General features: G+C 43.5%; 1 protein-coding gene and 1 long non-coding RNA gene across 4 annotated transcripts in view; both read right to left on the reverse strand.

The window, feature by feature from the left end:
• LOC111868924 overlaps positions 1 to 10,736 on the reverse strand; it is a 53,223-nt gene extending 42,487 nt beyond the window's left edge. For all 3 annotated transcript variants that reach the window (XR_002843584.1, XR_002843586.1, XR_002843585.1), the window contains exon 1: positions 10,662 to 10,736. This is a non-coding gene — a long non-coding RNA (uncharacterized LOC111868924). The remainder of the gene's footprint in view (positions 1 to 10,661) is intronic.
• A 3,717-nt stretch (positions 10,737 to 14,453) lies between these two features.
• LOC111868932 lies at positions 14,454 to 15,521 on the reverse strand. Its single transcript, XM_023860056.1, has one exon. The coding sequence runs from the start codon at positions 15,519 to 15,521 to the stop codon at positions 14,454 to 14,456; it is 1,068 nt and encodes a 355-aa protein (XP_023715824.1).
• Positions 15,522 to 26,092: the final 10,571 nt, after the last annotated feature.

Raw genomic sequence — 26,092 nt, forward strand, 5'->3', positions numbered from 1 at the left:
ATGATTCAGTGCCGTCTGAATTTTCGACGCTGTAGATTCACAGTTGTATGCATATATGTATAAGGGGTGGGCCGTGAAATCTGGCCCTTGCCTCCCCTTTGATTAACCCTTATGAATCCTACACTTGGGATGATATTAGGACTTTGTTTATGGGGTGTCATAGTAGTCACTTGGTTCCACATAAAGAAGTGGTTCAGGTGACAAAATCTTAAATAAGCTATGGCCTCACAATCACATAAGATATGTGTGACTGATTCATATTCTTCTAGGCACCTTTCACAAGTTGGATTATTAGAGTCACAGTTACCGACAACGTCGTTAAACAAGCTACAACCGTGGGCTCCATTTTGTTCACGGTCAGGTGCCCATTTTGCACCACTGCCTCCGTGTGTGTGCTGTGTCTCAGTTGCTCTCTACCCCGTGTAGCAATAGGTAGCGTAGATTAACAGACATCTTGGTCACTTGAAGGACTGCGTTATTCTATTTGCTGGGTCAGACAAGAATGCACTTCATACCTGTACGTATCCAAAATCTAGAGTTACTGTCTGAAATTGTTCTTGTTATCCACATGAAGAGACACATTACCCTATTGTTCTATAGAGAATGGAAGCCTTAGCGTGTAGTCACAATGCTGGTCATACAAGTAGCTTGAATTTGCTGTGCAGGTTATATCTTAAGACACATTAAAGTATCATAATCCAATCCGCACTCCTCTCTTGGACTTTTATCTTCCTCAAGTTTTTTCTCGGCTAAATTGTAACATTAACTTCTGTTCATGCTACATACCCTGTCCACTTCAACTGATCACCCAATAATGTTGTAAGTGAGTTCTGTCTCATATCGACAAGTGATGAAGGAGAGCAGGCAGGCATGCAGAATTTGGCGTTGTATGTTTTATAACGCGTTAAAAATTGCAGTTTGGCTATGGTTTCAAGGTCTGGGGGACAATCTGCTGCTTTTAGTCAGGGGTAATGTATAACTAACTTACACAACGACATTCAGAAAAACTTTGAAAATACGCCCTGCATAATTATGCTCAGCAATGCGTCACAAATTTGTATGAACATTTCTTCATGTTTGCTGCCAGTCTGTCTGTACAGAAGGGCAAAGGAATTAAAAATGCACATTGAGTCTGCTGAGTGATTAATTGTTTAAGTGGCAACTACATACATCGCCTGAAATAAAACTGAAACACTCTTCGTTTTTCCTGTAGATCATGTTTATATTTTTTGTGTGATTCTCTTAGGAAAAATAGCTATTATTTTCCTATACAACATTAACTGGTCGTCTCTGTCTGTGTTCCATTGAGGTAGGAACTAAATATTTATTTTTATGTTAACTTCAGGCCTCCAAGGATTATGTCCACTTTCCACTGACTTGTGGTGGCAATGCGGCTTGCGTCACGGCTGTTTGTGTCTGAATAAACATAATTATTTGCGTACACACAGACCGTTCGCTCTCACGTTGATAAGGTAACTGCTGCCTTCTGAACCAGTTCCAGGCCACGGAGTGGCTCAACTTGCCGTCGGGCACGCGGCAGCAAGAGGCTAGTTGTTGGAAATAGACTTTCATAAAAATAATATCCACCTGCAATCACACAAAAACTTTGTCAAGACAGGCGCAGCCATATTAACTTTGCCTAATCTTGGTAGAATGGCAGTATGCACTAAGCAGTGTGCGTTGTCTAGAAGAAATTTATCGGCGAATCAACAAACACTTCTACTACTACCATTTTCTGCTCCTATTCGTAACTTCTGTTAACATATAATAGTAGAATAACCAGTCTTGGCCTTTCGCTTGGAGTCCATAAAGATCTGTGGCTTGCATTAAGACACCGTGAGAATAACGTCGAATGGGAAGCGGTCGTGGCCTAATTTCAAGTTTATTCAGATATTTGTCTGTAGTTGTTAAGGAAAGCTGTGAGCAGTTCGTCAAGACGGCCTGGCTCCAGGAGAATATTAAAACAGGATCGCCGTTCACTCGGCCCTGACTTTTGCAGCAGATTGTCAAGATAATAAGTTTGATGGCTTTTTCAGTAAGCAGGCTACGTCCAAGCCTCACAGCTCACTGTCTACGGACATCCAGGGGATCACGACTCAAGAGAGGAACTGCAGATAGGGAAGAAAGAGCGGATTTACACTGTTGGCTCATTGCATACAACAGAATAAGCACACGAAAGATAAAATAAATGCACATAAAGTATTAAAATGTCGAATTGTGCCTCTGCACAAAATAGTATATGGGGTTGTACGGGAGACTTGCTTCCGGGAAGTTCTGAGTCGGTTTGGTGTCGCTGAGACGCGGTACCACGGTGATCACATCTATTTCAGGCAAACTTAAGGAAGTGGAATATGCGATGCAGGCCATATCTGTCCCCTGATATGTGTTCCACAGGCGAAGTAAGCTGATTAGCTTTGTCGCGTTATGCACAGCTCCCTAGTACCCTCTTCCAACCCCTGAAGGGCTCGTGTAACCAAACAACAAATAAGCAGAAATGCGATCGCAGATTGGACGAGTAACTCCGTCCTCATTGCATTCTGCAAGACAGTCGGTGTGAGACTGACGGGAATTAGCATGGCAATAATACTCGTAACACTACGCGGCTACATCAGGTTCTGAGCTACAGCAGCTCCATCCAGGCAGTGGGAGATCCTGAGTACCTCGAGGAATAATGTTTGGAGCTTTAGAACCAAATGAATATTTAGAACAGTTATTTCTCTGTACTCTTTTACGAAATGTTCATTCTCCTTACATCAGAACAGAACAGGAGTGTACAGACATACATATAGTACAGCTGCGGAATATAAGATCACTTTCCATAAGATGCATTTTTATTTTCACACTATTATATTTACAAGGAAGCCGTCGATATTTCGTAGTATTTTATTGGTTGGTTATTAAATTTTTACACCTCAGTACAGTTTTCACTGTAATTTTAGAATACTACCACATGTACGAGTGACTATAGACGGGATCTTGATTAGAGATTGGATTTATTGACCACTTACAGATCGTAACTACAACTAACTATAACGCTGTCGCTAAATATCCACACGCTTAGTCTTCTCAATCTGCTAGTCGTTTCCTGGTAACGGATCTTAACAATGGAGGTTCTTCAGCTTCTGTGCTAACGTCGTTACTGTACAATCCAAAGGAACGTGATGGTGTTCTTGTGTTTTCTTATGACGCCACTTCCCTCCGAGACAGCGTCTCAACTAACGTAAGGATTTCTCTAGTCTCAGCGGGTCCATTTCATGCGGAAGAGTTTGCCGTATCCAGATTCGTGTGGAGGAAAGCAAGGAAGAGAACGACAGAGAAAGCAAACGAGACAGACAAATGAACAAAATGAGCCGTTGAGCAGCAATCTGACCACCCACCTTATCCTGAACTGTTTCATACAGTGGTTGATATTTTGGAACTGACAACACGCTGACTGAGTTCAGAATCAATTCACATCGAGATCTTTTATCTGTACTTAAACGTAAGCTTAATAGTGTCATTTTTAGCACGACAACGAAACGAAGTTTTAAAACCCCGTTTTAAAAATGAAAGCGTTAATAAACCCCCCAAACAAAATTTTGAATATCGACTAGAAATACGGCGTCCGCAGATGAGGTTCTACTATCCCTGTGTTCTGGATGCACGCCTCGTATCTGGACATGGGTGAAGGATGAAGGAGCACGCCATTATACTTCGTGTCTGTACAGAAGGTTGCAGCCCAGCGCCTACTGACGTTCTGAGGAGACCGAGGACAGACGCAGTCATAAATACACACTAAATTATTTAGCAGCTAAGTAAACGAGATTCAGATAAACAGCTAACGAGCCAACTGACAGGTAGAAAAATCCCGAATATTCATAGTCACAGTGTTTGTCATTGGACAAGATCCTGGGTTAGATACAACGTCTGCACACCTATCAGTCCGTATCGGCATGATTGCAGAACCAGGTGCCGTGACAGGTCCTCTCTGCTTCGGTATGACTGTACTCCAAGAGTAAGTCTTCTCTGACCGTGCTAAAATATGATTACATATCGTCACATATTCAGTGACAGCCGGAATTGTGAAGCCAGCACAGGCGGCTGTTGCTTGGGAACGTATACGTAAACACATGCGTCGGTACGCAGTGACTCAGGGGACATCACTTGGCCGCGCCCACGCTTACACGCAACAATATAAATACTGCTGGGAGTGGAATTTTCTGTGCGATCCGCCGCGGCGGCTGCTTCAAGAAAATGTGTTTTCTTTATGGTCCATCCCGAGGCTATACGGCCAGGATCATTGGAAAAATCTAAATATACGTGATATTGGAAAAGGAGAAGCCAGGCATGAAGTACAAGTGGCTTAAACTTGGCGACCTTTCAGCTGAGTAATTGCGGCTTGAGAGCAGTTACATGAGTTAAGGCAGAACCTGCTGCACAAGCCTGCATTGACAGGAAACCTCTGTAGAGTGCAGTGATAACTACGGTGCAACAAACATAGCACCTACACAGAGAGACCGACCCCTCCCTCGTAGAAGAGAGGGCCCATTTCGAAACACGTACATGTCTAGGAGAGAAAAAACTGTTGATCATTAATCTTGAAGAGAATGAAGGCACGAGTGGCTGTGCTGGCGAAGACCAGCAACAATTTAAGAGACCGCCCGACAAAAAGGTGAAGCTTATTCATAACAGTCAAACCGATCTTCTCGTCAGAGAGAATGTTACACAAGGACTATGGCCGTAAGAGTAAAGTAAGTAAAAGTAAAGCTTTCCCTGTAGCAGGCCATGAAGGCCCATAGGGTTGTCAGACGTTGAGGGTCACACATTATCTAGACAACTGGCAATCTAGACAAAGATGGCGGTAAGATTGTCAGCCTTAACCGCCGGTCGCGCTTTACTCCCCAGAAAAATTATTTATTTTACTCCTTCTACTCATTTCTGTTAGAGGCTGAGTGAACCCCAGGTCCATAGTGCGGCCGGAAGGATTAGGTCAATTGAAAAAATCCAATGACCTCATCCGACTTGTGGCATAGTGTCTTAACCACTACGCTACCGTACAGGGACAACTTTACCTTATAAGGAAAAATTGTCTGATCGGTGGAAGGAATCTATTACTGTACCAGTTCACAAGAAGGGTGATAAAACTGACTGTAGTAAATATCGGGGGATGCCACATATTTACTTCATACAAAATTTCATCCAATATCCTTCTCTCAAGATTAAGTTCATACGTAGCCATTATTAAAAGAGATCACTGAAGGTCGCAGTGTGAGGGCTGAATTTTATGGCCCACCTCTTACACACATTCACATACATACATAGACATAATTATTTGGGATCATCAATGTGGGTTTCGACGTAACAGATCAACTACTAATCAGATATTTTCCACTCGTCAGATACTGGAGAAAAAAAGGGAGTGCAGTGAGACAGTACATTAGCTATTCATAGACTTCAGGAAAGCCTGTGATTCAGTTAGGAGGGAAGCATTGTACAACATTCCGATAGAGTTTGGGTACCCATAAAACTAGTTAGGTTGATTAAAAGGTATTTAAACGAAACTTATAGTAAATTTCGTATAGGTAAATATTTGTCTGATGAATTTCCTATCCAGAATGGTCCAAGACAAGGGGATGCTTTATCGCCACTCCTTTTCATCGTTGCTTTACAGCATAACATTAGGAAGGTTCAGGAAATCCAGGTTGGACTGAAATTAAACGGGACACATCAGCTGCTGGTCTATGCTGATGATGTGAATCTACTGGGTGATAATATAGACACCATAAAGAAAAAATCACAGAAACTTTAAGTTACACGATTAAGGAGGTTGGTCTTGATGTACGTAATATACTCGTATAGCTGTCTCGTCACCAGAATACAGAGCAAAATCATGATGTAGAGATACTTAACAGAACCTTTAAAAATGTGACACGTTCAGATATTTTGGAACTACAGTAAGAAACAAAATTTGATTATCGAGAAAATTAAGGGGTACTGAATTCGGGTGCCGATCACGGGGGCCGCGTGGTCTAAGGCATGAAATGTTTTCGCTCGCTCGAACATTCAGATCGTGGGTTCGAATCCAACTCGGAAGCATAGTTGTCTGTTTGTGTTTGTTCTGTGTTTGTGTTACGTAGCGGCCTTGCGACGGGCTGATCCCCCGTCCGAGGAGTCCTATTGACTGTCTAAGATTAAGAAACTGAAGTGAAACGAATCGTTTCACGGATGCCCTATGCTCCAAGTGGGAGCAACAGGAACATAATAGAATAGAATAGGAAACATAATTCGGGTAATGCTTGTTAAACATTCAGTCCAGAATATTTGGTCTTCCAGTCTGCTATATAAAAATGTAGAAATTAAAAGAGCAGAAAATTATAATTTTGCCTCTGGTTCTCTATGTTTGTGAATTTTGGTCTCTCTCATTAAACTAAGTATATGGATTGAGGTTGTTCGAGAACAAGGCGCTGAGGAGAATATTTGAACTGAAGAGAGATGAAGTGACAGGAGGTTGGAGAAAACTGCATAATGAGGAGCTTCATAACTTCTACTTTTCGCCAAATATGATTTGAATGATCAAGTCAGAGAGGATGAGATGTGCAGGGCCTGTAGCACACATGAGGGAGAAGACGAATGGATATGGGATACTGGTGGGAAAGCCAGAAGGAAAGAGACCACGTAGGTTGGAGTATAATGTTAAAAGGAATCTTACAAAACTAGGACGGGGTCGTGTGGACTGAACTGATCTGACTCAAGATAGGGCTCAATGGTGATGTCTTGTGAACACAGTAATGAAAATTCGGGTTCCGTGAAATGCTGGGTCATTGTCTAGTAGCTGAGGGACTGGCGGCTTCCCAATGGAGTTAGACAGTCTGACTCAGGAGGAACTGTCATAATATAACAGTGGTGGGCACTGGTTCGGTAATCAGGAAGGACTGCTGTTGTGGGTTTGGCACAAAGTTGTATCCAAAATTGTTTCATAAGTTCTGTATCCATATGCAAACAAAATCGTTGGACGTCTTCAGTAGATCCGACGTAACGATTTAATCACTGAGATAATTTCTTTATTACTCCGCTTAATTATTCAGGTCTGGTGGTCAGAGTTCCTGGTTACAGATCCAGAGGTCCCGGGTTCGTTTCCCGGGGTTACCAGATTTTCTGAGAAGTAATGGGTCTGGAACGGGGTCCACTCAGCCTCGTGAGGATAATTGAGGAGCTACTTGAATGGAAAAGTAGCGGCTACAGTCTAGAAAACCGAAATTAACGGCCTTGGGGCTCCGTTGCGCTGACCACGCGACACCCTCTAGCCGCTAAAGTTGACACTAACTTCGCCGAAAACGGCGGTCGCTCGGTCGGTATAGTTCGCTTGCGGACTACAGGCTACGGAGTTTGTTCTTTTCTTTCAAAGATATTAACACTGTAGCATTTCTCTAACGATTTATAATATAATGTCCTTCTTGTTAGTTTTCTGTTCGTCACAGTTTGCTGCAAAGCTATTGTAACACGTTCAGAATGAAACTTGTGCTCCTACTGATACTGCGCGCTCTTCAAGCCTAATTTCCTGACAAGCTGAGCCGAGCAGAAAATTCGGTTCAAATATGTTAGGCATGTTTCGGTCAGACAGCCGTACCACTACGACCTCCCAACACACATCGAGAATAATGCAGGCTACTGGTACATGTTAGCAAATATAGGGATAACGCAACAATTGTGAGTTTCACCCTACTACGGCCTCCACAATTCTGAATGCTTAGTTGTGATACGGGGAGGATATCTGAGGACATGCCACATAAACGTACTCCTCGAAACGAACCCATAAAAATCCTCGTTTTTTAACCCCATTTGCAAAATCGCAAGACTCGCACAAAAATATACAAGGCATAAAAAATATTAGTTTCAATTTTCCTTTTACAAATTTTGTGCTAAAATTTGTTCGCTTATCGGGTTCCGCGCGAAATGTAGGGAGACACGAACGCGTCCGTTGTTTATAAACACGATCTGGAATAAAAAGTATGAACAATGGTAGTCGAGTTTGTAAAATTACGATTCTTCAAAAATCCGGCCAGTAGTTCTCAAATAATGTAGCACGGTTAATTAATTCGCGGATATTCCGAATGAATCTAAATTCACAGAAGCAAAATACTGGTCTGTATTACACTCACTCACCATTTTTTGCTCCGACATCCAATAGAAGATTCAGAGCCTGAAATGTCTCCACTATCACCTTGCTCTGCTTCACTGAAGCCACTGAGCTAACAACCTGATTGTATTTTCAATGGCTCGGCCGAGGTTTAGGCTCCAAAATTTGTGCCATCTCAGGACAGCCATCAAGTCCACAGACAGAACGCCACTCGCTCATACCTTTTTCACACAACACTGACACACCTGTTCTTTGGTAAATGTATGGCTCTAACTCCGTGGGATCGTGTAACTGTGTCCCTTGTTTAAACTTGGAGGATTTCTTGTGTACAAGTGGGGTTGCAAAAATATCGTCAGAATATTGTCTGTTGCTTGAGCGTGAGGCTCTGTCTGCGCGTGCATTATGATACCGCGCGTCTCCAGTCACAATTAGCGAGTTTCGCCGCACGATTGGAAGTCGCCTACCTGTTCACGCGGTCTGCAATTGAAGTTGCACATTTACAATTACTGTCCTCACTGCGTTTATCAGCATATAACTATACGAGAACAGCCGAATGGATTTTCATGCAATTTTACTTTACGGAGTATCAGCAAATTCTATGTCCACATTCCAATCTTACTTTATGTCGGACAGAAAGGGCGGCGTCACGTCAAGACCTGCGTGCATTTCTACTTGCCCCTGGAGCGTAACTGGCTAAATATTTACTGAAAGCCAGCCCTTTTGTGGCGCTGCTGTTGTACCTGAGCACTTGCCAGACAATTAACAAAATCCGAAATCTACATGCGTGTCTAAACTTAAGTGGCATGCAAGCATCCACACTGTTCAGATTCTAGACGTAGCTAATGTAAGAAAGTTAATAGATATTCTGCATTTGGAGGTTCCTTCTTCACTATAAACTTGTTGTTTAATACTACGGTGAAATCTTGCGTCATAACAAAATAAATAAATAGTAAATGTGATCACACATGCAAGTACTCACTGCCAGTTGTAATTATTGAAATTCGCGAGGAGTCAAAGCTGTATGCTGAATGAATGCAGAGCCATTAGCAAGGTTTGTCTCTTCACTGTTATCATACACACCAACAGAAAATTGATTACATATTTATATTTATAGGCCTATCCTGCTTAATACGTGCCTCAAATTGTGGCTGTAATAGAGCAGTAAAGTATGTTGAAGGTCGTGGATTAGTTTCTTCTTTAAATGCGGTCTTTCGGAGAAACGCTCAAACCATTCCTTTCCACCTGTTATGATCAAGAAATTCGAGCACCACGATTGATTGTGTTCGGACTGAATGGTACACAGCGTCCTGACACTGCGTTATCTGACTTACCGACAGGGTCGTTAAATAAGCTACAATGTGCAGGCTATACGCGCTGTCCTATAAATTCAGGTGAGGATGGGGAGCTTCGTTTGCTTATCGATAATAGCAGACTTCGATAATTTTCGGATGTTGTCGGGAAACCAATTCCTTTTTAATCTTGGATGTAAAAGTTATTAAATCTTGCACATAAGGTTGCTTTTATTGAAGAATCTCGAAAGGTGTGAGACTTATGGAAGGAATGTACCGAACATAAACTACTTGTTTAATTCCTCTGTGAAACTTCTGTTCGAAATATTTTCCGGTCGGGTAAATATGTAGCGACTGACGACCGAGATGCATGCACAAGTATCTGTTAGTGCTGCGTGATTTCAGCCCCAAATTGGAACCTGTAGACAGATTCTAATAGAACTTCCCAGAATGAAAATTCATAAAAATCAGTTCAGAAATTTTCGAGTTTTTTTCATATGTTCAGACGGAAGGGCAGACAATGTTGGGACACTCGGTTTCCGCATGCGCAGAATCATTCTTTACAAAGCAACAGAAACACACGAAGCAACTGAAGGCGAACATGCAAATGCCTGGCATTATCTGAGCTGTTGAAACGCAATCCGGCGTCACAAAATGGCGTCTGTACGTCCTTCCCTTGGACTAACAACAAACTTTTGAAAGCCTTCCCTAGTGTTTAAATAGAAAACAGAGCGAGAGGCAGCGGTTTAACGTAAATGTAATTTGTTCGCGCTTATGCACAGTTGTATGAAATATATGAAAGTTCACTCGAACCACGCAGAGTATAGACAATTACGTAACACACTCCAGTAGCCTATACTGTGTTGCATATATCTTGAGGTCAGTTTCAGCGAGCTCTTGTAGCTGGAGTCCGTACCGATGTGCACACCTTTTCGTATGACGAAATCCCCTAACGCTTCGGAACATAGTAACAGTATTAATTTCAGCTTTGGTTATACGGCAAGTTACTGCATTTCGGAAGTGACGCTTGCGTCGGTCTCACCTTGCAAGTTCCTGCATCCGATATGTTGTTACTACCGATTGCAGGAAAGTAAGGATTACGAGCTTTAACTGTCGTCAAATGACAGAACGTTCATACCAAATGTAATCAAAATCGGTCCAGCAGTTCTCGAGTTGAGAGACACGTGGACAGACAGATGTGATCTCGCCTAAATCCTCCGCCACGCCCACTTCCTCACAAGCAAGATGCTACATACCGCTACCAGCTGACCGGCAGTCATCCTTCCGCGTCGCCAGCTCTCGCACTTGTGGCGCTCCGCCTCTCATCTGCGCTGCTGTGTCCCGCTCCCCCCCCCTCCTGCGCCGTCCCTTCACTAGACCCCCTGCAGACAGATGCGTCGAAACGAGGATCAGGATCTTTCTGTCACCCTGCAATCCTTCGCAGCCACTTCTTGCACAACGCCAGTGCCGCTGTGTAGAAGTCTATCAGATGTCTACCGATGTTCCGGAGAGCCTGAATGTACATGCAGCGCGTTCTTCCTAAATGTCGATAAATATCTACCAGACGACACTGTGTCCCATCCCAGAAGACAGTGCCGCCGTGAATACCGTTTGCACAATCCCCAAACGCGTGCATTACCAGGCTAGACGAGTGAAACTGGGTTTCTCGCATACGGTTCTGTTTCTTTTTTAAGTGACGTCTATACATTCTGTTGCGTATGATGGAGAGTTTGTCTTCTTATTTTGCTTTTGTTTGTTGGCTAAAGTGACTAATACTCGCCTCCCTGTAACGTCGAGATCAAGATTGGTGGAGCTGTACCTCCGCTCCCCATATTCCTGCAAGGCATTATGCTCAATTACATAATTAAATACAGGGATAGTTGAACTTTTACTCTAACTTTGTCTCTTCGAGAGCTTTCACGAAATTAAAATTGAACCTGATTCAGAACAGGGGAAACATTGTTAAATACACAGTCCCATCGCTTCTGCAGTGTGCAGTATTCTCATAGAGTTTGATGTACCCCTGAAACTGGTCAGGCTGGTTACAATGTGTTTAAACAAAACGCATGGTAAAGTCAGCATAGGTGAACAGTTGTCTGATAGTCTTCGTACCCAGAATGGTGTAAAAAGTAGGAGATGCTTTATTTCCAGTGTTCTTATATTTTGCTTGCGGATATGCCATTAGGAAGGTCCAGGAATACAGGTGGGACTGGAATTAAACGGGACACAACAGCTGCTGGTCTATGCTTATAATGTGACTCTACTGAGAGATAACATATATACCATAAAGGAAACCACAGAAACTTTAACTGATTATAGTAAGGAGGTTGGTCTAGAAGAAAACACAGCGAAAACTAAATGTATGTTGCTTTCTGGTGGCCAGAATACGGGGCAAAATGATGACATAGAAATACTTAACAGAACCTTTGAAAATGTGGCACAGTTCAGATATTTGGGAACTACAGTAGAAAATAATAGCTTCGTAACTTGAACTCTTCGACAAATAAAATAAGAATTGTGAAATCCAAGAGTATGAGATAAGCAGAGCATGTAGCGCGAATGGGAGCGAAGAGGAATGCACATGGGATTTTGGTGGGCAAGTCGGAAAGAAAGGCACCACTAGGGAGACCTGGCCGAAAATGAGAGGATAATATTAAAATGAATTTTATAGAAATAGGATGGGGTTGTATAGACTGGATTGATATGATGGAGATCAGTGGCTGTCTCTTATGAACACGGTAATATGAACGTTAGGTTTCCATGAAATATGAAGAGGGATTGTTGAGGGATTGTTGAGCAGCTGAGCGACTGATGGCTTCTTAAGAAAGACTCAGTTCCACGGAGTTGGTGAATTACTAGAGACTGACTTTGACGTAAGAAATGTCAAGTTCTCAGCCATGGATGAGCATTCTTGTGTGCTGTGTTTTAATATACAGCAGGTTTGCTTGTGGCGCCACACTCTGTGTGGTAATCGTGTTGTTGTCGGAAAATGTTTTCGGCTCCAGATATGCAGGTTTGGTACCGACGCAAAACATGACTCTAAAAACAGCAGTCTTCAAAATGCAGGAAAGGAAAGACGAATTTTACGGAAAATAATCTTTTAAATAAGACATTTATTTCTTTTGTGAGGTGGCACCGAAAAATTGCGAAAATTTGCTTCGTAGCTTCCCCGTGTCTGTTGCACGTCTGTCTTTCTGTTCACCAATAAGAACTCGAGAAACGCGAAAAAGATATTTCATGAATTTTATTAACATTCTGTTTTTGTTTGAACTCGGGCAAGTATACCGGACACTCTACATTGAACCCTACATAAGATCCAGGACAAATCTCCCCAACAACTCGATGAATATTTATCAGTCCGAAAACTCTTTCCGGTGTGGTCTACCGAGGAGCAGTTGCTCCTGAGGTCGCAATGAATGTATGATACTAGACCCATATTTTCCAGTATGCATCCTAGCCATGAATTCACCATTCTCCCAAAGAGCCTAAAGACACTGCTGGTGAGACATATTGGACTACACCGGTCTTTAGAATGGGGACTACCATCGCCTGTCCGCACTTAGACGGGAAGGAATCCTCGGCTCAAACCCGAATGTACGAGCTCAGTAGGCACGACGAGGAATATTAAGGCAAGTGCTCAAGTATGTGGATATGAACGACGTTAAGCCCCAGAGATGTTTCGCGCTCAGGTTAAGGCTTTCAGAAATTCGTCCGCAGAAAAAAAAGTGAAATTTATGCTTCTGAAACTCGAGTGACGCAACTGAGGTGCCGAACTTTTTCGCCTTCTTCGATCTGACGGAAGACAGGAGCACAGTTTGCAGAGCATGAGGCGGATCCGTAGGAGGACAATGTGAAGTTTCCGCGACGCCGATCACAGAAATAGCCGGAATGCATTTACTCGGCATGTACCATGGAGTTCTGGTGCCACAGTGTAAGGCATAGAGCTGAGTACTGAAGAACCAGATTTTGCCAGAGTCCTGTTTACACTGTTGAACTCCGGAACTGAGCCGGGGCATAGACCGTTCGGAAACTATGAGAACACTTACCCGCCATAAATGGCACTATTGAAAAATGCGTCTCCTAAATTTCAGCAAGAGAGGACTCGTCAGCCTATTTCTACACTCAGTTAGGATTGCGCCTTCTGAAGAGTAGCTGACTGTAAGGAGAGACACGTTGTACAGTGTCAACACCCACAGAGACAATCCAGCAACGTCGGTGTGAGGTAATGAGATAGCAGTACTGCAGACAACAAGGTCGAGATGCTTGGGCTCGCCCGTATCTAACATCATGATGTTAAATCTGGATATCAGTGCTTGTGAGGCGTGACCTGCTCGTCCCCATCTACGATACATCAGATATTCCAACAGCAGAGAAGAAATAGCAGTTCCAGCTTTCGTCCTGTCACCGGCAACACAGTCGTGTCTGTGTGAGGCATATCCTCTACGTAGCAGTGTTTCCTGCAGTCAGGCAGATGTAGGAGAATGCGTCCTACGCAAGTTGCCACGTTCAGGAAGGCGAGAATATTTCATGTTGTGTAGAGCATGGAGAATGTCTACTTCTGGTTCTTATTTCTGCTTTGGAGTTGTTGTTCTGTCTGAAATTTCCATATATGCGAGTATATAGTCCCTCACAGGATATTAAAACTAAAATTCTGGACTATATCCATCGTCCCAGTCAGTTGCACCACGACGTTTCGGCAGCTGGATCTGCTACCGTCCTCAGGTAAGTAAAATGGAGGTAAAAACGGGGAAACTGGGAAAAAAATTAAAGGTAAGGAGGGTTCTTATGTATCCTATACAGTTGGGTCCCTTAGATCAAGCTAATCTCAATCACTGGACAAACTGGCAGGGGACGAGATCAAGGGTGATCAATTCATAGTGGGAAGTTGTCAATGGGAGATAAAAAGACGAATCAAGATAAAAAATTATTGAAAGACACAAATCGTCTGGGACAAGGAGCAAAGAAAGAATTGAAATATTCTACAGGAATATAGAGTGAAGGAGAAAAGGAAAAAAAAGGAAAAAAAAAGGAAAAAAACTTAGGGAGTTCTAATCACCCCTCTTCTTGCTGTTGTGAATGCCATTCATTTCCTCAAACACCAGGGGTGACCAAATTATGGAAAAATCCAAGCTGGGTTGGCTAATCGTGTTGCCAGCCCAAGCCATATATGCTGCCTCCTTATATTTCCTGACGGTAGCGTTCCTCTCGAGGTCCAGGATCCCCGTTGCATCCCACTTCACAGAATGGTCCTCCTCGTAGGCGTGTTGGGCCAATCTTGACTTGTCCAGAAGGCCCTCCTTGAACGTGTGCTTGTGCTCACGAAGTCTCACTGCCAACGGTCTTCCAGTCTCCCCGATGTAATATCTGCCACACTCACAAGGGATACTATAAATACAATGTGAGGTATGCTGAGGTTCTCCTTTTGGAGTGGTCTTGACAAACATACTCTTCAGAGTATGTTTTGTTTGAAAAATGGTTTTGATCTTGAACCGTTCCGCTATCCGTTTGATTTTTTCGGAAACACCCTTAACGTATGCAATGTACATAGTACCCATGTAATTCTGTTCTGGCCGAGAGCAGGATTTTGTTTTAAAGGCAGAGTCGATAAAACTTGGGGGGTACCCATTCGTAAGAAATTCCCGTCTTAAGTGGGATATTTCTTTATGCTGGTCATTTTGGTCCTGGCAAATGGTAATGGCTCTTTTTTGAAGACCCCGGATTAGGCCCTTCTTGATGTGGGGTGGATGGTTGGACTCAAAGTTCAGATACCGACCCGTATGGGTAGGCTTTCTGTAAACCTTGGTGGAAAAGGTGGCGTCTGTTTTTGTCACCAAAACATCCAGAAACGGAATAGTGTTGTTGACTTCAGTTTCCATAGTAAACTGGATGGTTGGTCTAATACTGTTGAGGTGAATGAGAAAATTCTGAAGTGTATTGGGACCGTGGGGCCAGATCACGAACGTGTCGTCAACATATCGGAACCAGCAGGAAGGCTTAAATAAGGCTGAGTCCAAAGCTAGTTTCTCAAAATGGACCATATACAGGTCACAAACAATGGGAGATAGGGAGTTGCCCATGGCCATGCCATCCTTCTGTTGGAAAAACTTATTATCCATTTTACTTACCTGAGGACGGTAGCAGATCCAGCTGCCGAAACGTCGTGGTGCAACTGACTGGGACGATGGATATAGTCCAGAATTTTAGTTTTAATATCTATTCTCCATCGTCAGGATCCTTTAGCCCCCCCTCACAGGATGTCTGTAGGTTGGGAGAGCTGCTTCTTCGACGCGCAAGCCACAGGGCAGGTTAAATGTGGGGTCTGTTTTTGTGGTCTGTTTCTAAGGGAAATCGGGAGCCACTGCTGCCTTTGAGAGTGTCCGAGATTACAGGGAAGGATCTTCAGTCTAGCGGTTTCAGATGTAGTGGTAGAAGCATCTGTTTGGGTGAGCATTTCAGCGGTAGGCGGTAGAGAAGCAGCAGCTAGGGCATCGGTGCCTTTCGCCTGTGTAGGATGCGGTTCCACTTTTGGGTTTCCTTCTCTTGTAGGAATCTTGAACTGCCTGGAGAACTGGACATGTGTGGAGCGGATCAGCTTGTATGTCAGATCGGCCCTGGACAGATGGTGTCACCACGGTCCTTCGTTCTACGCTTTGGTCTAATGGCGTCAGTCTTGGCGCCTGAAACAGAGTATGCGATATGGTAGGTAATTGTTACATTTTATTGTGTGCAAAGAACTCACCCGTTTAGGTAATCAGGAAGACAGTTGGCGTTTACATATGCTCCTTCTTTTTCCATGCTATGTGCGTTGGATATGTACTGATCTGCGAGTCCTGCCTGAATTTCTTCATGTGTGTATGCATCAGCTCTAGGGCAGAGGATAACGCGCCTGGTCGAGGTGAGGTTTGGATTGGTTCAATTTCAACAGAATACGAACCCAGGAGCTTCAGATTTTGAAGAGACCCATCTTAGAGTCTTGAAGATTTCTTCACAGGTCCTCCAATTTGTTATGGCTCCTGAATATATCAGTACACCGTCTATTTTTTATTACTAGCGGTTTGGGACTAAGTCCCTTGTACTACGGCCACTTCTGGCCTATTGTACCAGCCCCAGATGATAGGTGAGGGTGATTGTGGAGCAATTGGTGGAATGAAGATTGGCAGTGGAAACCGAAGTACTCGGAGAAAACCTGCACCAGCGCCACTTTGTCCACCACAAATCCCACTTGACCAGACCCGGGATCGGGAAGCCAGCGACTAACCGCTTGAGCTATGGTGCGGCCAGTACACCGTCTTAGAAGCAAATGTGGAGTACAACATATAACAATTGGAGCAGATACATTAGACTTGAAATATTTTTGGTCTCTGAGTCAGGGGGAGAAGGGCGGGATGGACGTGTATTCCGCCCCACCCAGGAGTCGTTGATGTCAGCCCGCATTTGCTGGTATAAGGACAGAGACATATAAATCAGTCAGTCCCTGCCAGCGCGGGGACCTCAGTCACGAACCGATCTCAGAGGGTAATTCCTAACCTGAAGGGAAATCCTGCACTTTCGGCTGGCTGCCACGTTATGCCCCTACCAAGGGCGTGTAATGGTTCTGTAGGCTTATATATACGATTACATACAAACACAGGCCTGCTCGACCTCAGGGGCTTGTGGTTGATTATATCGCAGCTCTTAGTCAGCGGTATCAGGTCAGAAGGGCGCAACCAAGCTGACGGCCATGACTCCGTTGGGCTCCGGATGGGCAGTACGTAAGTGTGCATCACTTACAAGGAGAAGAATCCACTCAACAAAAGATGGAAGTGGCACAAGATCGGGGGACAGCGCCACGCAGAGAGGTGAGGTGAGGTTATAACTGTAAGGGATCTTAAACACTCAGAAGCAAATAACCCTGGACGAAAAGGAATCTGACAACTGTTGTGGTGGACACCAACGGATCTCGCCAAACCACCAGCAAGATGAACTCAGGAAAATGAGGATGGTGTGTCAGGCGTAGCACTTGGAATTATCATATTATGTATACCTTTCCTAACTTGTTTTAGTTGTATGATCCTGTTTCGAAATTTGCTGACTCTGTATAGCTGAGAAGAACCACTGTTGTCACAAGTGGGAAGTGGCTGCGTCCCTCAGACAGGCAAACTCGAACTTGTCGACAATGAACGAGACACAGCACACCGTAGCCAATTAGCACTGTGACTTGCCGTTGTTTGTTCAGTATTAAACGGAAACAGAACTTGCTGAGATTCCGTTGTGAGCAGGGCTTGCTGTATTTCTATTTCTGGTGATGTAAGTCGGCTAAACATTTAATGAGAAAGCGTCAGGTTGGTGACGTCAACACAGACCTCGCCTTCTCGGCCGGCGCATGCCCACAAACTGTAGCTCTACAGTTGGATATGGTGGAGAGATAATTATGTTTTTTAACATAAAAGTGGGGATCATCCAACATGAGGAATAACTCGCGTGTGAAACGGAGAATTCGTTGGCTGCTTTACACACTTCAGGGAAGTCAGAGCTAACTTTGGACCATTTCCTGGATAAATGCAGAAAGCGTATTAAGTCGGTCTCATAATTGTAACGTACAGCACGCTACAAAATGACTCTTTGAAACTGGCGGTAAACTAAGATTATTGACAGAGGATTCCTATGTGTTATAATAAAGGGCGATGTGATTCATCCATATTTAGGCTATACTATTGTTATTATTGCCGGTCACGGTAGCCGAGCGGTCTAAGGCATGCACTGCCTTCGCTCGCTCGGAAGCCGGGATCGTGGGTTCGAATCCCACTCAGGGCATGGATGTTTGTGTGCGTTTTTCTATGTTTGTCTACAGGCAGAGGCCTTGCGACGAGCTGATCACTCGCCCAAGCAGTCCTACCAAATGTGTAAGATCTAGAAAAACCGAAGTGAATGGAGTTCATGGAGGTAGGCCTAGGCCCAGTGGGGCTGTAGTGCCAAGGAAAAAAAATTGTTATTATTAAAATTGATATGGGCATTGCATGAACAATTAAGGAAATTGGACGAAATAATTTTTTTTTTCAATAGCTCTTCCAGCCCATTAAGGGCCCGGGTCTTCTATTAAATTCCGTGATCATTTTTCACAGATTGTAGGACTGCTTGGACGAGTGATCAGACCCTCGCAAGACCGCTACCTACACACAGGACAGCACAAATACAGAATAAACACATACACACAGCAAATACCCTTGCCTCGATTGAGGTACGATCTCACGTACCAAGCGACCGAACGAGCGAAGACAGTTCATGCCTTAGACCGCGGGGCTACTGTGACCGGCGCGAATTTATTCTGCACGTTGCATTAATAAAGCAATTTTGTTCCCAGAATAGAATACAGCCCACCACACCAGTGAATAAGCTGTTAGCACAACGGACAAACGAAGATAAGTACAGACCCCATTCAATAGAGGCCTTCTGCGAAGATAAGTTTCCAATCGATTATGAAGCCAAATCTAATAAATTCATGTTTATAACAAAGTAGGCCCACTATTGGTGCGGAGAGGCGAATAGCAGGCAGAACACAAACGATCACATCACTTTGATGCTGAATACGCTTGAAATTAACAGGAGTCATATATGGCTATATTCTAGCAAAATAGGGCACGTTAAAATTAACGACGAAGTGATAAATATTAATACAAGGATCCTATTTCTCGTAGGCCAACTGATCTCAGAGACAGGCATTCCCTATCAGAAACATAAGCCTGCACGCTTATTTGTGACCTACCACTCAACTTAACGTTTGTGCAACGTTTGACAGTTCGTTGCTATGACAACCCGAAACTGCGTAATTCAAAGTTTTGACTCACTGTTAACAGAACTTGTCTAGGTACACTCTAGAAAGAGATGTTAACTTAAATTGCCATATTTACGGTGGCTCTGTGTCGATGACTCTCGATAGTTGTTGCAGTGTAGTTCACTAACTAATGTATGATTATAACACGAAACTACTTGCTTGAGCAATAATTGGTAAAGTATTTGTATTGACCCTACCGGGACTCGAACTCCCACCCCTTGGTCGTCCAGTCCGTAGTAAGACGCTAGGCCGATTAAGGCTTTACATTTAAATTATATGTTAGTTTGAAATTTATTGGGATTTGTGGTGGACAAATTGGCACTGGGGCAGGTTTTCTCCGAGTACTTCGGTTTCCCCTGCCAATCTTCATTCCACCAATTGCTCCACAATCACCCTCACTTATCATTTGGGGCTGGTACAATAGGCCAGAAGTGGCCCCAGTACAAGGGACTTAATCCCACCCCACTAGCAATAAAAATAGTTTGAAATTTAATATAATAAAATACGCAATAAGCAACAAACAAATTTAATTAAAATCCACGTGAATATTTTAATGTGACTGATGTGCGTGTTGTGTTATTTAAGGTTCCCCGATGTTACGTGTAAACAGTCAGCTTGAGTCATACGTCAGATTCAACATTCATCTCTCCTGTCACCTGTTTGGACTTTGCTTGTGACGAACCTGATGTTCAGGTGGATGAACGGAGACAGAATATGTGAGAACCTGCGTCTCTCGTACAGACATGTTGTACAGGTACAGCAGTATGCGTGCTAAAGCGGCAGCAAAGACATCTGTCACGGTAAATTACATATATGTCTCTGCTGTGTGGAGAAAATGGATCAGTTGAGAAATTTCAAGCAAAATGCCAGTTGAGGAGCCCCCATTTGGAACTAACGGGGGAATCCCAATAATTTCCCTGCACACGTATACGAGCAGGGAATCCCCAAGGACGAAGAGCGAGTTAGCCGAGAGCCCCGAGGGCATGGCCTTGCAATGAAATTAGCGAGTTGAACAAACGGTGCTGGTACGGAAGTCCGGAAATAGAAAAGCACTTCGTCATGTGCGTCTGTCTGTCCGCTAGGAGTAAGAACTGCCGGAGTGGCTCCTATGAAATTGTGTACTGCTATATTGGGCTACACTTTACTTCAGCGCCTATATGAAATCTTATTTACACATACTACTGAGAAATTCTCTCCTCGCCGTGTTAGCCAAATGTCGAGGCGACAGGGTAAGGAAGTAGATGCTGCATGGGCATAGTAGAGATGCTACAAGTAGGCCCTGGTTTTGGCTCTGTGGGCTGTATGAACCAAACAGACTCCAAAAATTAATCCGATTTTAGTGATGAACCTGAGGTCAACTCTACATCCTACATGACGTCATCAGGCTGAGTCCGGGTACCAAATTAAGACACAATCACGAAGTGACCGGTCGTAAGGGGAACTCCTGATCGCCACGAGCAAGGCCAGACAGATGCCTCCCAACCTGGGATCCGTGACTAGAAGTGTTGGTCCATGGTGAGGAAGCTGACACGCTTCAGACTGTGGGATTCTGCGATCCAGATGTAGAGGAAAATCAATGTGTACCTTCTGTCGACAGTTTTCAGCTTGATTTTCATCCACCTGATACACAGCCATCATGTTGTGGGGCTTAGACACGGGGCATTTGATGATTATTTTTATTGCTGCTGCTACTGTTAACATTGTATAAACGTTACTCACTAAATGACGAGCAAGACTGTTTATTCACGGTGATTCAGAGAGGGAAATACTGTGGCCTCTTTCAAAATGTTATTCTGTATGGAAACATTGCGATTGTGAGCGAGGAGACGATACCCGTTAGTCGAGTTTAAGGGATTTCTGGAGCTATGTCTCCATGCCTATGTACAGGGTAAAGTTGTCCCTGTGCTAAACTGATTAAGCGCTACAACATGAAGATGTATGAGGGAGTGGATGTATAGATCCATGTATTCTTGACCTCGGCACTAATAGAAGGTGAGTGATCAGCTTCACGCTCCGGCTGCTTTACACCTGGGGGACCCCAAAACTGCTGTGGTCCACATGGAGGGTAAGAAATATTTCCCATATCGGGACTTGAACCCGACTTCTCGGCCGTCCAGCCAAGTAGCCAGCCTCTATACCGACTGACTTATTCTTGACCCCGCCTAAGGAAATAAACTACAGGATTATAGTAGGACAGTGTTTCTCAATAAGTGGTACTCGTGCCATTAGGGGTGTGCAATAAAAATACGAGGAATACGTGAACGCAGCTGAAATGTCAATTTCTTTTTTGTAGTTTTAAGTAATACATATATTTGTGCGATGGCAAGTTTATTGCCTATAGGCAGTTTCTTCCGAAGAGGCACTTAACGATTAAATTGTTTAAACGAATTTGTTACATTGGTGAGAAAAATATATGTTTTAAAATTTTAGGTACCTGGGGTATTTCATAAATATTTTTAAATGTGTCTTGTATGTAAACACCGAGAAACACTATTCTCGGATACTGAGTGGATCATTCGATCGATCGATAAAGCAACCAATCAACCAATTCATTGCACACCAAAAATGTGTCCATTACAATGAGGTTTAGGGCAATATGTCATTACCTTATGGACCGGAAATCTGTAATTACTACAGGAAACTACGTGAATCTAAATCAGCGTTGTCCGAAAACAGAAATACAGTACGTAACATTGCGAACAACAGACAGTGAAATAGCTCTTTTGCAGTTGTGCGTGTTGCGTGTTCCAGCCATCGAAAGCACTCAGGATTGTACTCTTGAGATCGAGGGATCTCATCCCGGTAGGGACCTGTCCAGTAGGCCTTATACTTCCCCTGCGATCCGAACAGACTGGGGGCAGAAGTGGTCTGTAGAGACGGGAAAGAAGAAAAGTGTGAAGTAAGCCAGTTGCTTCCATTCAAGACATAAATGGACGCAAACAGTGAGAGTGGAACGTAAGTTGATCGTAAAAGTGCATTCTTTCGGGTCAGTGGAATAAGGGAAGTTGGGGGCCAAGTAAAAACGCGTAATGGACGGACAGGCAGAAGTGTACGTATTTTGCCTTTAGACTCAAGGTAAAACGCCTGCCGCAACGTAGAAGCGTCAGGGCCATTTAATAGGACATAAAGCTATTTGGCGTGAATACAAAAATTATTTTTGCTAGATTCTCAGTAAGTTTCGCAGACATAATGTAAGGACATCCCACGCGCGACGAGCACAAAATTTCTTTCATAATTAACAATGGGCGTCTTTTGGAGTCGGGATAGGAACTGGCTATGGGCTGAGTGGTTGTGTTTCGATTCCCGGTGTAGCAAGAGATTTTTCTCTTCTCCATAACATCCAGAGAGCCTCTAAGTCCCACCCAGCCTCCCATCAAATGGATACTGCGAGATTTTAATTGGAGATAAAGCGGCCGGGGCGTAAAGCTGACCACTCATTTTCATCCAATCGTGAGGTCAAGACTGGTGGAGCTGTAGCTCCACTTCCCCATACGTCTTCGTGGACTGGTGTTTAGATAATTTAAGAGCCCGGACAACTTTACCTTTTACCTATTTATTCTTCCGTAAAGCCTTATAACGGATGTGACGTGTAGTTTGTGGGATTGTCTGCCGGTCTCTATCCAATCCGGGTGCACAGAGAGGTGAGACCGGTATTCTTAAACACGACTGCCTTGGGCTCTTTGTTTTTATTATACGAGCTCTAATACGTCTCAGTAAACCTCTCTAAATCATGTTCTTTCTAGACATCCACGCGTTTAATTGCATTATGCATGATACAGGTTCATGGGCTTCTTTTCCCCTTATAATCATTGCCCATTTGGCACAATTATCGTCCGACGCAGTTCCATGGCGGAAAACAAGCCCCTCCAGCGGTCTTTCGTGAGATTCTAACGGTTGCTCAGCTAACGGCAGAAATTCACAGCTTTTATTGAACTAAGAGATTTGTTACTGCTGAAAACAGCCCGCCACTAGGCCCTATTCCGAAACATGGATCCATCCCATTAATTTATTATTCATTTTAATTGACTGGGTCTCCCAAAAAGCCGCCCTTCAAATTTTCCGACAAAAATTCAAAACAAATTTATCCTGTCCCCCAACAGCGCTGCATGTTCGCCCGTCGCAACCCTGCTGGATTTGCTATACTAGTAGAATTTGGTCGAACTCCTCACTATGTAATTTTCTCCAGCCTTCTGTAACTTCCTTCCCGTTAGTTACAAATATATTCTCCTCATTGCACTGACCTAATCCTTCCAGCCGCACTATGGTCCTGGGGTCGACTCAGCTTCTAACAGAAATGAGTACCAAGAATCTTCCTGGGGGTAGAAGACGGCCGGCAAATAAGGCTGACAGCCTCACCCCCATCTGTGAACTGACTGTCTAGAAAATATGGGAGCCTCGACGTCTCACAAAACCTATGGGCATCCACGGCCTGTACAGGGAGTAGCTTTACCTTTTTTACCCATTCTCAGACACACTCCGTCTACACTGCTCCTATATTTCATTTTGTTGTTTATCTTGCGATGCTATCAATATGTCAGACTATAAAGCGTCGAATGGTAGGATGATTGCTGAGTAATGAATCGGAAGGGATTTAGAAGGAGGCTGTCGTGGAATAGTCGAGGTATTTTCCAGGCATTTGACTGCAATGACTGAGGAAAATCACGAAATACCTTGGTCAAGATTCGAACCGAATACCTCCCGAACACAAGTCTAGAATATTTCAGCTCAGTCAGCCTGCTTGGTTCTCTACCCTCAATATGAGAGGCGAATATTTACACCAATACCAAACAAAAGCTGAAATTACAGGTTTTTATATTTTAATCTTCAACGGCATTAGACAGCGGACAGGAAGACACGAGGTTCTGAGCTGAGTAATATCAGATAACCTGAATTTAATTTGCTGTTGTTTTCTTCAGGTAAGAAATTTTAATTTTTTAGTGTCGTTCCCAAATATTTTACTTTCGCCTCATGTTTGAAGGATTTATTAGCTATCTCTGTGTTACGGTTTTTTAATTACACTCGCACTTCAATCGAAATGTCTCAATCAGTTTCTTTGATAATTTTTACGATTATAAAGAGACACAAAATTTATCACACCCACACAGCAATGAACGACATAAGCAGGATACAATGCATCAAAATGATTTAGAGCAGTCAGCCGCGCTAAAGCTGAGTTAAAGGAAAGTTTCTTGAGGCCTACTCTGCTTCCATCATCAGGGTGGATGTGGGGAATGGCCGTAAGTCGATGATAGGCTTATCAGTGTAATATTCTACGGTGCGACAGTCTGAAGTCCAGCCTTGACCTTCTTTAAATGGCTTCTCTATACTTGCCTGTTTAGATGTTCTCTCTTCCAATTTCTCACTTTCAGAATCTCTGTACTGTCTGTGTCCATTCACTAACCCATCTCTTCCTTGGCTTTCTTAGTGACCTCTTTCCATTGACGTTTTCTTCTAGAATTCTGTTTATTATGCGTTTTCCATACATATGCTAGATATCACCTGCCCATTGTAGTATTTTTAATTTAATAATATTTGTTATTCTTGGTCTAGTGGTTAGTGTTCCTGGCTACATATCCAGAGGTCCCGGGTTCGATTCCCAGCGCTACGAGATTTTTTCTCTGAGAAGTAGTGGGTCTGGAACGGTGTCCACTCAGCCTCGTGATAATAATTGAGGAGCTATTTCGAGGGAATAGCGGCTCCGGTCTAGAAAATCGAAATTAACGGCCGTGGGGATTTGTTGCGCTGACCACGCGACACCCTCTATCCACAAAAGTTGGCACTAAACTTCGCCGAGAAGCGGCGGTCGCTCGGTCGGCATAGTTCGCTTGCGGACTGAAATCACGGAGTTTGTTTTGGTTTTGGTTCTTCAAATTGCTTATATAACTCATTATTATATCTAATTCTCAGTGTATTGTTTTCCTTCATCGATTCATGTGTTCTCAATACTTTCCTTTCAAATGCATCCAGATCTCATTCTGGCTTTTTGGCGAAAGTTCAGCTTTCGCTCACATACTGTAACGCCGGTCTTATCGTCGTCTTATACAGCCTTGTCTACGTCAAAATGAGCAGCAGTGAAAAAACAGTCTATTTGGTTGACTAATTTTCTTTGCATCTCATTCTCTTCGCCAGCGTTCCTACCTTGATTTGTCCCCAGATATTCAAAGTCTTTGAGTATTTTTTTCACCCACTGACCTGCTTATTTGCCCGTCGACTATGAATTACTAATTTTGTTTCATCTGTGTTGATTTCTAAGCCAATTTCTTTTGCGGCTATAGCAGACTCATTGCATATTTCAATTGCATCTGACAAGGACCGGGAGATCATAGCAATGTCTTCTGCTTAAGCCAGAATATGTGTGAATTTGTATTCAATCGTCCCTTTCAGATCAGAGCTGAGTCTTCTTAGTAGAAATTCCGAAGCTCGATTAAATAGCAAGGGAGCCAAGCCATCTCCTTGTTTTAACCCTTGTCAGTCAATGTAATGCCCCATTCATATTTTCGAAGAGGATGACAAGAAGGCAGCATCAAATTGAGTGGTCCTTGGCGCCACCTATGCTACGGTACGGTTCGGTGCTCCTCTGGAACAGGGGGGTGTAACTCCCATAGGGGAGAGAGAAACATGCAGACTAGTCATCTATGTTCAGCTAGATGAACTAGATAGTCTGGAAATGACTGTAATCGGTAATGACTGTAATTGTTGTAGTTGTTAATCCTATTTGGTTTGTATTCATTGTGGTAGGATGTCCTTATTGTTGTGTTTTGTGTATTGTGTTTTGTTTGAACGTGTTGTCACTTAGTGCAATGTGTGTTACTTGCCTGTTGTGTCCTATTGTGTACTACTGCCACCGGGCTAAAAGCCAATTGCAGTATAATAAAT

This window comes from Cryptotermes secundus, unplaced genomic scaffold (assembly GCF_002891405.2).
Source record: "Cryptotermes secundus unplaced genomic scaffold, Csec_1.0 scaffold898, whole genome shotgun sequence".
NCBI classification, from domain to species: Eukaryota; Metazoa; Arthropoda; class Insecta; order Blattodea; family Kalotermitidae; genus Cryptotermes; species Cryptotermes secundus.

Coding starts and splice junctions, on each gene's coding strand:
- LOC111868932 (XM_023860056.1), bottom strand. CDS start 15,521: ATGGATAATAAGTTTTTCCAACAGAAGGATGGCATGGCCATGGGCAAC.